Source organism: Furipterus horrens, unplaced genomic scaffold (assembly GCF_987537825.1).
Source record: "Furipterus horrens unplaced genomic scaffold, mFurHor1.1.pri manual_scaffold_1, whole genome shotgun sequence".
Lineage (NCBI taxonomy): Eukaryota > Metazoa > Chordata > Mammalia > Chiroptera > Furipteridae > Furipterus > Furipterus horrens.
Window position 1 is genome coordinate 44092068 of NW_028327171.1, and position 14173 is coordinate 44106240.

The following is a 14173-nucleotide window of genomic DNA, read 5'->3' on the forward strand; positions in this document are numbered from 1 at the left end:
GAATATTAGATTACATATTTGGTTTAGAACAAATTTGTGAGAACTTGCTATCTGCTGTATATTAGGATATGGTGACCCTAAGTCCAGGTTCAACTGCTATAATTAAAATATTCACAGATATATCATGAAAATTATACTAATCAGTTATCAATGATTTTGCCTTTTTGTCCCCTTTATTACAGGAATCATGGGTAAAGAAGGAAGACAAGCTGCAAGAAACAGTGACTATGCAATAGCTAGATTTAAATTTCTCTCCAAGTTGCTTTTTGTTCATGGTCATTTTTACTATATTAGAATAGCTACCCTTGTACAGTATTTTTTTTATAAGGTGAGTTTCATGGAGCTATTTTAGAATTAATTATTGACAGGAATTTGAGGCTTCAATTTAAAGAATAGTATTAGCATACAAATTATTCTTAAAAATTGTTTCTACAAATAAAAAATAACAGTTTATGGAGTACATTTTGGTAACTAGTCATGAGTTTAATTTATACTGACAGAAAACAAATCAGTGGTTGCCTGGTGCCAAGGGTGCAGGTAATAGAATTGACTGAAGAGGGATATATAGAGGACTTTGCATGACAGAGAAGTTATCTAGTTTGATTGTGGTGATTGTTGCACAGGTGTATAAATTTGTCAAAACACATAAAATGCACTTAAAATGGATACATTTTATTCTGTGCACATTATAACTCGATTAATTTGATTTCTTTGATGTTATTTTGTTTGAACCAGTAATATTCTCCCTCCCCCGCCCCCTCCCCCCATTGTCACACAAGGGCATGCCATTGATTTTAGGGAGAGGAAGGTGGAGGGAGAGAGAGGGAGAGAAACATCAATGTTAGAGAGAAGAGACAAATGTCAATAGGTTGCCCCTTGTATGTGCCCCAAGTTGGGATTGAACCCACACCTAGGCATGTGCCCTGACTGGGAATTGAACCCATGACCTTTCAGTTTATGGGATGATACTCCAACAAACAGAGCCACATTGACCAGGGCTGAACCAGTTATAAGTTTTAATTTAAATTCAATATGATGGTTTCAAGCAGAGGTTCTAAATCTTTTTGTGCCATGAATGAATGTTTGGTAGCCTAGTGAGATGTATAAATTACTCAGTATAGGATTTTTAGATGTAAAAATATAAAATACATAGTATTACAAGGAAACTAATTATGTTGAAGTACTACTATTCTGTCTCTTGACCCTTTTGGGGAAGGTGGGATTCTATGGAATTCATGTTAAGAGCCCCTGAATACCAACGCATTTAATACACCAGTGTGTCCGCTATTGCATGTATACCTACAATTAAGTAATAGCTGCAAGCAATGAAAGAACACAGGTAGATTGCATATTGCTAATAAATGATGGTGGCAGTTTTTTCTAGCTTATTATTACAGCTTTGCTGTGACATAAGTGTACTGAAGTCAAAAGATATTTTGATTGTTTCATTTATTCTATTTTACATTTTTTAGCATTTTAAAGCTATTTTAGCCCGAAAGTTGAAGTAATTCTTACTTATTGTACTGTATATGAAAGGTATTGAGTAATACTTGGAAAGTGTAAATTCAAATTATGGTATTGCTTGGCAAAGATACATGTCAGTGATATTTTATTCTGGCATTTGCAGTACTGCTTAGAATACTTTTAGACTTTAATAAAATGGGAATTCTGTTTTGCCATTTTATATGGACAAGTTCTTATGGGCAGATCTGTGTTCCATGTCAACTGAGATTGTTTTTGGATCCTTAGCGGTTTTAAGTTTCTTTTTCTTTTTGACTGAAATATTATAATTATTTCCATTTAATCTTGTTTTTCAGAATGTATGCTTTATCACACCCCAGTTTTTATATCAGTTCTACTGTTTGTTTTCTCAACAAGTAAGTAAATAGAAGCTTTTGTTTGATAGTTTAGAATAAAGTATGTATGTTCAGTCTTTGATAGATACTTGGAGGGAATTTTTTGGTCTGCCAGTAAGTAGATAAAACTTTTCTAATTTGTGTATTTAATCAATATAATACTCATGATATTTATTTATTCTCATTTTCAGTTTGAAGTGAATGTTAATAACAAAATATATTTTAATTCTTGATACTTTTTTTAAAATGGGTGTTAACTTCTTAACAGCTTAATAGAGAATTTTGGTAACTTTTTTCAACTTATGTGTAGTATTTCTCTAAAAACCATATGAAACCAGGCCAGAAAACTATTGGGAGATTACCTCTTTTTTTTTTTTTTTTTTTTGACTCATAAAATGTTTTTAGATTTGGAAGTAACCTTTGATAGTTTAGCGATGACATATAGGTTTAATCTCAGAAACTAATTTATAAGGACCACCATAATTGAAAGGGGTTCTGAAGCTATAGGCTCAGAGGGAAAACCCTGTTCTTGATTAGCAGTAGCTGTAATGAGCACATGGTGGTGGGTCTTCAGCTGTACACGTGTCACATATTTCTCATTCCTGATCTGCTCTTTCTTACTTTATAAAAAAAGAAATTGAAACAGATTCAGTAACTTGCCCAAAATCTCCTAACTAAGTTAATTAAACCATACTTGGACTTACTGCTTCTGACTAGGGCACCCTCTGAACATACACTGTACATCTCTGATCAAGATACTTGTTCAAATTTATTGAAATAAGAAGAGTTTAATTATCTTAGGGTTTTTCTTGAGTGTTTTCTGTCCTTACTGTTTACAATCTCTAATTTCAAATTCTAAGAATCTGCTTAGGTGTTGATTGCCAATAACAATGTTTGCTTACTTGAATGAAATAAAGAATGCTATAAGAGCATATGATAAGGAGAACTAATTTATTTTGATTGTTTCCAAGGAATTTACAGTATAATTAAAGATAAAGTATTAATTACAATAAAATCAGTATGTGAAGCATAGACAAAGTGCTAAGCAAATTAGTACTTACAGCGTGTATGACTGTTTATAGAAAAGGAAGCTATTACAAATGTTTAAAGTTACATGGATCATGCCTTAAGTGAAATATAGGACTTAGATGCGAAGAAAAAACATGAAAGCAAAACTAAATCTGTAGCATATCAAAGGAATAGTACAAACCCTAGAAGTATATAGGAGAATTGTGTATAGGAGACATCACAGTGACCAAATTGTGGAGAATCTTGAAATATAGGTCCAATTCAGTATAATTCCAGAATTATTTGACATAACAAAATATTCCAGTTCCCACAAAGACTAGCAATCTATGAACATTATATGTAATGTTTACGTCAGAAACAAATTGGAATTCTTAAAATGGATTTTTGTATAAATTGAAAAACTAAATAATTTGTTTATTTTTGATATGCTTTGTTTTTGTATGCATAAGTATAATAATAATACTATATAGTCTAGAATCTCAAAATTTCTACCAATTTCTCTTTCTAGACATTGTATGACAGCGTGTACCTGACTTTATACAACATTTGTTTTACTTCCCTACCTATTCTGATATATAGTTTACTGGAACAGCATATAGATCCTCATGTATTACAGAACAAGCCCACCCTCTATCGGTAAGGATTTTCCAGTATTAATTGTCCATAACATTTCTGATTGCAAGTAGTATATTATATACAATAGTCCCTCTCTATATCGTGGTTCACTTATCGCAGCTTCACTGTATCGCGGGATTTTTAAAAATATTACATTTAATTATTTATCGCGGATTTTTCGCTATATCGTGGGATTTTGCGGTACTGTATACATATGTTGTTAAAGTTACGTAGGTTTAAGAGTGTAGAATATGTTTAAGAACATAAGTAGGGCTTATAAAAGTGTGGAAAAGGTTAATAAGGGAGTGGGAAAGGTTAATCAGGGACTGGGAACAGTTTATAAGTGTGTGGAAAGGGTTTATAAAACCTTAAAATATAGATAAATACTAAAATAAATGTAAGGTTCCTGCTTCAGATTTTCACCTATTGCGGGGGGTGGGGGGGCGCGTCTAGAACGTAATACCCGCGATAAGTAAGGGAATACTGTAGTTGTATTCCTTCTCAGTTGTGGAGGGAGATGCAGCATGTCTGTTATAATTCTTGAACACAGTAATTTTTCCAATGTTTTTAGGAAAGAACACTTTCATCCTAATAATGTATTGGGCAATTGTATAATTTGCACTTACTGTTGCAAGCCAGTAATATTCCATATCATGTGCACAAATGAAGTTATTCAGTAATTTGTTGTCTATAGAGTTCCTAAAAATTAGTTTATGTTCTAGCATTGCCAAATTTATGAGTAGTAATAAATGTAAAATTAGGGTTGGGGACATTAATTCTCATTCCATATCCCCTGAGTTAGTCCTGGTTCCACAGAACCAAGTAATCACAGGGATGTGGAGCTATTCCTCAGGACCAGCTTATGATTTCTATATCTGCCTGACCTCCACTCTTATAGAGGTATTCATTTATCCAGAATGGTGATAACTTAACCTTGATTTCCCAGTATTATCTAACCCTGGGCTTGACCCATGATTGGCAAAGACTGTTCTTCTCATCATAGCTTTTGGTGGATATGAAGTTGATTGGGAACCTTCAATGCTTAACCTAATTCAAATGACTCCACTCAAAAGAACAATCGTGACAGAGTGACTGAATGTTTACAACAGAATATAATACAGATAAATCAACTTTTTTACAATTAAACTGAAGTATTATGCCTATATCATTTTTTTTTTATCAAATGAGAAAACTAATTTGAATGTATTGTGTGAACTATAAGCTGTTACACAGGTGTATGATATATTACAAGAAGTACTGGGTTGGCCAAAAAGTCTGTTTCGTTTTTTCCGTAACAGACTCATTTTTTATTTTCATCAATAACTTTATTGATATGGATATTTTTAGTATGTCAGCTATCTCTTGCTTGATAATAATGATTGTTCTCAATTTGATTGCTATCAACTTAAACTGGCCTGCCCGACCATGAGGCATCTTCCAGCAAGAAATCTCTTAACATGAAACTTTGCAACCACTTTTGACACTTTGGATCAGACACAGCACCTTCTCCATACACTGCACATTTTTTTTTGCATTTCAGTTGTGTTTTTACCTTTCTTGAAATAATAAAGCATAATACCCTGAAAATGTTGCAGATTTTTTCCATCTTTGATATTAAAATGGCTACACAAAAATTCACCAATTTTGATGTTTTTTTTTAATACATGCTGATATGACAACTGTCACAATACAATCTAACAGTTTTTTTGAATGAAGTTAAAGGTAACTAAGTGCTACTAGAGCCATCATGCGGAGAAAGCCAAACAAACTTTTGGCCAACCAGTAGTTTGTAAATTGGGGTTTATTCTTTCAGCCAATATTTTCAAATAATTTAAAAAATCAAATCTTGTTTTCTGATTATGAAATTGTAATAGTTATTACGTAGGTAAATAATAAATATGAGTCCTAATATGTTCCTTTTTCTTTACAGAGATATTAGTAAAAACCGTCAACTAAGCATTAAAACTTTTCTTTATTGGACCATCCTCGGTTTCAGTCATGCCTTTATTTTCTTTTTTGGATCCTATTTTCTAATGGGGAATGATATATCTCTGCTTGGAAATGGCCAGGTAAAAATACAGGTTTTTTAAAAAATTGTTAACAGTTTAATTTGGTTTTTGTGACAACTTTTTCTTATAAAAAATAAAAGTGAAATACAATTTAAATTTGCAGATATTAAATTAAAATGCAGTTACAAGTTTTAAACTTTTACTTAATAAAGTTTTATACAAATCAAAATTAAAAGGGCAATATAGTTTAATATTGAAATGAAACTCAAGGTACTAGGCAATTTTGCTATTCAAAAATGAGTTAATACAAGGGGATATGTTCATGCCCCTATGTGCTGTTCACTTCAGGATTGTGTTTTAATAATCGCTGTTTATTTAGTGCTTACTGTTATGCTAGGTTCTTTACATGCCCCATATCCGTTAAGCCTCGCAGTAATCCTGTTGGAGAGATATTATAACCCACCCTTTTTAAATGAGAAATGAGTATTTAGTGTTTCATTTTTTGCTTTTTAATTCCATGAATTATTTTTGTCGTATGCTTAGAAAGCGCTACAATACTCTTCAGCACACACTAGCAATTCTGAGGATATTGCAAGTTACTATTTAAAATGACCACTTTTCTGAAACATGAAATTGGGAAAGAGTGCCACATAGTATGTTGTTACTGTGTCATAATTGGAGTGCTCATGTCAAGACTCTTGGCAGAACTAGCCCTCTTTTTCTAAGCTTAGTAAAATAGGAGAAAAGGAAGTGACAGCAATTGTCCTATGATGGACTGGAAATGCTTGTCACCTTTAGTTTCCCTTTTCCATTGTCAATACTTAAGTTTTGCAAAGTATATTTGGAAACACAGGCATACAAGATTTACAAATAGGTGAATATTAAGTTTTATCTGTTCTGCAAACATTCATTGAGGATCAACCATTCCTTTGACATACAGTACTAGGTTTTGGATGTATGAGTGTAATGAACTTAAGAGTCTTGTGAGGGATACAGAAAATAAGCAAGTAAAATAATAAAATCTGCAAGTGCAATGAAGGAAATGGGTCTCAATTGTAGAGAGGCTTGAATCGTTCACATTTCTTTAGGATGGAGTGTAGGAACATACATATTATTACCACTTTACTTTTGAGGGCATATTCAGCCTGATTTGGGTCAGAAAGACAGATGAATCTAGTTCGTGTTGCATTAAGGTTACAGCACTTCCCAAATAATAACTACTTTTTTTTTTCTCTGTGCCAGGTGTATTATATGTATTCGCTTATTAAATTGTAATAACCATGTATGTGGAAAATGTCATCTATTATTTTTGCATATTAGACAATTAACCACAGAGAGGTTGAGAAACTTACCTCAGGAGGCAAAATCATCCACTTTGAGGACCTAGGGGCTAGGGCTCAGTGCTATGTCATCTTTTCTTTATCTGTACACTGGGTGAACTCATTCTTCTTATGGTTTAAATACCGCTTCTATGCTGAAAGTTCCCAAATTTACATCTCTGCCAATCTCCTCAGATTCAAATAAGTAACTGCCTTCTCCACTTAAAAGTCCTATAGGAATCTCAAACTTAATATAGCTAAAACAGAATTTTTTTTGTCTTTTGCAAACCCGGTTCCCTTCTAATTCTCATTATTTTATTAAATGCTTCCACCTTTTACCCAGCTGCTCAGGCAGAAGTCTAGGTTATTATCCTTCATTTCACTTCTCTCACAACCCATAAGCAGTCCCATTGGTTCTGATGTTACACATACCCTAAGTGTTTACACTTCTGTCCTTCTCCACACAGTTCACATCATCATCATCATTTCTTTTCCGGACCATAACAACCGCCTCCTCCTTGCTCCTGCTCCTGTTCTTCCCCTTCCTGCTGTCCATTCTCTACACAGCAGCCCACGTGATTTTTTAAAAGTGAAAATGTCATATATCCAAAGATCTACTCAAAGTCATTAGTGACTTAATTCAGGTCTGCTGAAACATCATTGGCTTAAGAAGGCAGGTTTATTTGTTAATATGTCCCCTCCAGTAGATATAAGCTCAATGAGGGCAGCAACTTTATCTTATTACTTTATCCCCAAGGCCCGAAATGGTAATTGGCATATAATATTGGGTTGGCCAAAAAGTTTGTTTTTTTTCCGTACAGTGGCTCTTGTAGTGTTTAGTTGTCTTTAATTAAAAATTTTTGTTAGATTATATTGTGACAGGTGTCATATCAGCATGCATTTAAAAAATATATCAATATTGGTGAATTTTTGTGCAGCCATTTTAATATTGAAGATGGAAGAAAATACACAGCATTTTTGGTGTATTATGCTTTATTATTTCAAGAAAGGTAAAAATACAACTGAAACACAAAAAAAGATTTCTGCAGACTTCCAGTCAAGATGGAGGCGTAGATAAACATTCTTTGCCTCCTCGCATAACAACAGAAAGAATTACAACTAGCCCTCCAAACAAATAACTCCCAGAACCGTCAGAAAACTGAGTTCTATGGAAGTCTGACAACCAAGGATTTAAAGAAGCCACATTCACCCAGATGGGTCGGAGGGGTGGAGGTGAGGAGAGGCGCAGAGATGTGGTGTGGCACAAAGAGGCAGCGGTGGTGGATGGGCACTCTCGCAGTCATGTGTGGTGGATAAAAATTGGGAGGGATCCCTTGGGAGCAAGTGATCCCAGGCCCAACCACACAGCCCAGGGTTCCAGCACTAGGAAGATAAATCTCCATAACTTCTGACTGTAATAACCAGTGGGAGTTGGGTGGTGGAAGCAACTGCCAGATTTTTAGGAGTCTCCATTTAAAGGACCCACAAGGATTTAGAACATATACAAATGCACCACCTCTGAGATCCATCCCCAGGGAAACAGCTAGAAGAGTGCCAGTCGCATATGGGGAGTAAGTGAAGTAACTGGAAACATGGTCAGGGCAGTGCAAACCCTCTAGAAGCCAGGCAGCAGCGTTATCCCCAATCTGAGCCCTCCCTGCACACAGAGTCACAAAGCGGTGAAGTGAGTTGCCCTGCCTGGCAATTACCTAAGCCTCTGCCCCACACAGTTTACAGGTGCCTTTTCTACAATAGGCCATGCTACTAAGACAGGGAGGCTGCCAAATTGAGGAAACAAAGAAATACAGCCCAAATGAAGGAACTGAACAAAACTCCAGAAAAAGAAATAAATAAAATGGCGATAACCAACCTATCAGATACAGAGTTTAAACCACTGGTGATCAGGCTGCTCAAAGACCTCACTGAATACAGCAACAACATAGAAAAGACCCAGGGAGAAATTAAGGTTACCCTAAGTGAAATAAAGAAAAATCTATAGGGAACCAATAGTAGAGGGGAGGAAGCTGGGATTCAAATCAACAATTTGGAACATAACGAAAACATTCAACAAGAACAGGAAGAAGAAGAAAGAATTTTAAAAACCAAGGATAGTATAAGGTGCCTCAGGGACATCTCCAAAAGTATCAACATCCAAATCATAGGGATGCCAGAAGGATAAGAGGAAGAGCAAGAAATTGAAAGCTTATGTGAAAAAATAATAAAAGAAAACTTACCTAATTTTGGTGAAGGAAATAGACATACAAGTCCAGGAAGCACAGAGAGTTCCAAACAAGCTAGACCCAAAAAGGATCACACCAAGACACATCCTAATTAAAATGTCAAAGGTTAAAGATAAAGAGAATCTTAAAAAGCAACAGAAGAGCAGAGAGTTACCTACAAAGGAATACCCACAAGACTATCAGCTGATTTTTCAAAAGAAACTATAGGCTAGAAGGAACTGGCAAGGAGTGTTCAAAGTGATGAAAAGCAAGAACTAAGATTACTCTATCCAGCAAAGCTATCATTTAGAATGGAAGGGCAGATAAAGAGCTTCCCAGACAAGGTAAAGCTAAAGGAATTCATCGTCACCAAGCCATTATTACATGAAATGTTAAAGGGCATTATTTAAGGGGGAAAAAAGATGAAAACTGAATGTTAAAATGGCAACAAATTCACACCTATCAACAACTGAATCTAAAAAACTAAGCAAACAACAGAACAAGTGAATCATAGATATGGAGGTCATTTGGAGGATTATCAGCTGAGAGGAGGAAGGGGGTCAATGGAGGAAAAGGTACAGGAATTAAGCATAATTGGTAGGTACAAAGTAGATAGCGATGTTAAGAATAGTATAGGAAAGGGAGAAGCCAAAGAACTTGTATGCATGGCCCATGGACATGAACTGGGGGGTTGGGGGGGGGGGCGTTGCTGATGGGATAGGGGGTACTGGGCAGAGGGGGTCAAAGGGAAAAATAGGGACAACTAACAGCAGAATCAGTAAAATATTTTTGATTAAAGATTCGTGCAGTGTTTAGAGAAGGTGCGGTGACTGATCGAATGTGTCAAGTGGTTTGGAAAGTTTCTTGGTACTGTTGATACTTTGGCAAATCTTTGCTGTGGGGCTGTCTTATGCATTTTAAGATGTGTAGCAGCACTCCTGGCTTCCACCCACTAGAAGCCAATAGCGGGGGATAGCTGACATACTCAAAATACCCAAATCAATAAAGTTATTGGTGAAAATTAAACATATCTTATTTTACGGAAAAATACTAAACGTACTTTTTGGCCAGCCCAGTAAGTACTCAGTTACTGTTTGTTGAGTGTACAAATGAATGACGAATGATTCTTTTTAATTTGGAATACAAGTTTGGCTTTATTAAATAATTTGGTAACAAATTGTTAGAAGTAGTTACTCAGAAAACAGGCAGATAGGGTAGAAAGTGTTTTGAGCATCTCTCTTTTAAGCAAGGGCAGAGCTACATTTAGTATAGTCTAAACCTCACACATTTTGGCAGGCCCTTTTTAAGGGAAAAAAACATACAACTATAAAGGCAAGCTTAAGTATACATGAAAATAACTGTTACATAAATAGGTTCCACTTAACCCAAGCCAGTGTAATAAGCCCAACTGAACTTCTCTTTAGCTGCATCCCCAAAATGCCCTCTGCCACTCCATCACCAACTCAAGGGGAAGTCAGAATGGAAATAGACAGCAGTGTTAACTGATTAATTGTTTTTGAAATACATTACTTTTGCTGAATTTGCAACAACAATAATAAAAAGATCATGTGAATGTGTTTCTACATCTCCCTCTAGTGCTTTGAATATGCAAGAGGGAGCCCTAACTAAGCTTTACTTCTAAGAAAGATTCCATGTAACTAACCCCAGTCTGGGTCCAGTAAAACCAGGTACCGAGGAATTGGCGTGTGCAGTTGTTACCACATCCAGGTGCAGGTTCCCTGGCTGTATCTAAAACCTGTCCGTATAACACTGTACAAATCTTTTCTTTTACGTTTCAGTTGTGTTTTTAACTTTCTTAAGATAATAAAGCATAATACACCAAAAATGTTTATTTTCTTCCATCTTCACTATTAAAATGGCTGCATAAAAATTTACCAATTTTTTTTTAATGCACGCTGATATGACAGCTGTCACAATACAGTCTAACAAAATTGTTTTGAATGAAGTTAAAGACAACTAAGTGTTATAAGAGCCATTGTACAGAAAACACTGAACGAACTTTTTGGCCAACCCAGTAATTGTGACCAAGCAGGGTTTTGTTATCGTTTTTACTGTGTGAAAGGACTAAAACAAATGAAATTACCTTTTGCCTGACATCTTACTTAGCATCATGGTGATACATAGTGCAGTAACAGTTTATTCTTTCTATTTAGATGTTTGGCAACTGGACGTTTGGCACCTTGGTCTTCACAGTCATGGTTATTACAGTCACAGTAAAGGTATGGTTCAGAAATTAGACACATGGAAAAATTTTGTGTCTATATAATTCATAGTTAAATTTCTTTAGTCATAGATATATTTCCCTTTTTTTAGTCATAAATAATTTCACTGATTGCTATTTAATAGTTTATTTTCACTTTTGTCAAAAATCTTAAGTTTATTATTTGGAGAGCCTTCATGATTTTTTGTGGTCAGATAAAGGTTAATCCCACTGTAATCATTTCTGAAATTTTGCTTCTCTGTGTATAATGCAAGACAGCACAAGTTGTTTCAGGCAATAGAGAATAAAGTACTCGTGAAATTTCAGTGCGGTTTCCTCACAGAAGAAAAATAGTATAAACTTTAATTGTTCAGTTTTGTACTATGATCCTTGCATTAATATTTATCAAGTAAGAGACTTTAACATAGGAACTTTAGTCAGTTATAATTAATTCATTTCATTTGTGATTTTCATCTTAGAGGTTAAAGTAAAGACATTCTGTATTAGGGATTTGTAAAAAAAAAAGTTATTTATTTATTTATTTTTTAGATGGCTTTGGAAACTCATTTCTGGACCTGGATCAACCATTTTGTTACCTGGGGATCTATTATATTCTATTTTATATTTTCTTTGTTTTATGGAGGGATTCTCTGGTGAGTATGACTATATATTATTTTTTAATTTTTACTGATTTTGAAAAGAGAAAGGAAGGGGTGGGGGAGGGACTTCGATTTGTTGTTCCATATATTTATGTATTCATTGGGTTAACTCTTGTATGTGCCCTGGCTGGGGATGGAACCTGCAACCTTGACTTATTGGGACGATGCTCTAGCCAACTGAGCTACTCAGGCAGGCAATTGAATTTTATTTTCAGCAATTAAAGTCTATCTTGTTTTATTAGTCACTCAATTAATTAATGATTTCAAATTTTGAACATTATCCCAAACTTGTATTCCAAATTAAAATTGTAACCTTCAAATATAGTAGGTTTAACATGATGTCTTGATTTAAAAAACTGTCTTGTCAGTTTCTACTTTTATTAAGCCCACTTTCTTTCTTTACAGGCCATTTTTGGGCTCCCAGAATATGTACTTTGTATTTTTTCAGCTCCTATCAAGTGGTTCTGTTTGGTTTGCCATAATTCTCATGGTTGTAACATGTCTGTTACTTGATATTGTGAAGAAAGTATTTGACAGACAGCTTCATCCTACGAATACTGAAAAGGCACAGGTAACCATTTTTATACAGAAAACCTTTTATTTAGGGGCTTCACCAGTGAGTAACTGTTATTATAATTTTCTTATATTGGAAAATAGGAAATTCTCTGTTTCTGTATTAAGTATTTTGTAGTCTAAACATTGTAAAATCTGATATTTTTAAAGTTTTTATGAATTATATGACTCCTGACAAATTATAATTTTTATATATTACATTGTTATTATACAATCTCAGGTTTTTAAGGGTAAAACTATCATGTACCGATAATAATAGTAAATATGTTTTAAACATTGTCACAGCATTCTATCAGATATATATAATTGGGACATATATCCTTATCTTTAAAAACATTAGAATTTGAGTTATACTCTTTCAGGTTAAGTTGTTCTCAGCAAAAGAATATGAAATAAGTTCTCACTAAACATTTAATAATAATTATTAAACTACAGCAGATATTAACAGTATGTTGCGTAGTATGGTCCTTGCCCTGTCTGCTGTGGCTCAGTGGATTGAGCGTCAGCCTGTGAGCCAAGTGTCACTTGTTCGATTCCCAGTCAGGGCACATGACTATGTTGCACGTCAGGTCCCCAGCTGGGGGCGCAAGTGAGAGGCAACCACACAGTGATGTTTCTCTCCCTCTCTTTCTCCTTTCCCCTCTCTCTAAAAATAAATAAATAAATAAACAAACAAATAAATAAGTTATTTAAAAATATATATATATGTATATCTATATATTTAAAAAAAGAGTATGGTCCTTATAATTACCTAGTTCAAAAGCTGTGTCTACCACTTGGTAGTTCTGTGACTTTAAGTATCTCTCAATATCTACATGGGTAAAGTCATGACAGAAATGTATTTCATTACCTTTGTAATGAGGATTAAATAACATAATGTCCAGACATTAATAGACACTCAAGAAATGGTAGTTATTTAGTTGAATGTGCCTTGTTTATATATTTGACTTGTACATGAGCTAGAAGTCTTATCTTAATTTGTCTTATTAACTATACCATAGCATTGGATACGTATACTCAAAAATACATTCTAATTAACTTTTATGCCCCAGTAAACAGTTTATTATAATTTAGTTCTGCCAAGTTTGAGATTTTTTTCCACATGTTTGCTATTACTAAGCAAATTTGGTTTAAATTTTGGAAACTTAGTTACATATTCTACAAATAGAATTGTGCTCCCTAAAAGTAGTGATTTGAGTTAAGCTTCCTAAATGGTGTATTGATTTTAGTTTCAGTTGACCGTGTCAGCATTTTTTTAGCCTTTATTTGCTTTGGTAACTCAGTCATAACCAAAATACATTTGAACCCCATTTAATCAGCATAGGCCTCTGAAGTGTGACAAACTTAATTCAGATACTATTTTAACCATTTATAAAATGTATGTCTTTAATCAAGTCATTTTCCTAAAGTTCAATTTCCTCCTCTGTAAAATCAGAATAATAATTATTATCTTACATGATTCTTAGAGATAATTAATATAAAACACCTAACCCTAGCTCTGTATGTCGTAAGTCCTCAGTAAAAATATAATCATAAGGATTATGAGGATGTTGCTTTGTGGTATTGATCTTCAAATAAGGCTAAAAATTTACATAATCTGATTGCTTTCTCTGTGCATGTATGTATATCAGTATGGAAAAACTTCTGCTCTACAATATATAATTCTTAAATAT

General features: G+C 34.2%; 1 protein-coding gene across 3 annotated transcripts in view; it reads left to right on the top strand.

Annotated features, from left to right (window-relative positions):
- ATP11B (ATPase phospholipid transporting 11B (putative)) overlaps positions 1 to 14173 on the top strand; it is a 114428-nt gene that overhangs the window by 82087 nt on the left and 18168 nt on the right. For all 3 annotated transcript variants that reach the window (XM_090274394.1, XM_090274386.1, XM_090274376.1), the window contains exons 22-28: positions 183 to 328; positions 1818 to 1877; positions 3394 to 3521; positions 5431 to 5569; positions 11222 to 11287; positions 11818 to 11921; positions 12333 to 12498. In XM_090274394.1, the coding sequence (XP_090130520.1) occupies positions 183 to 328; positions 1818 to 1877; positions 3394 to 3521; positions 5431 to 5569; positions 11222 to 11287; positions 11818 to 11921; positions 12333 to 12498 (809 nt within the window). The remainder of the gene's footprint in view (positions 1 to 182; positions 329 to 1817; positions 1878 to 3393; positions 3522 to 5430; positions 5570 to 11221; positions 11288 to 11817; positions 11922 to 12332; positions 12499 to 14173) is intronic.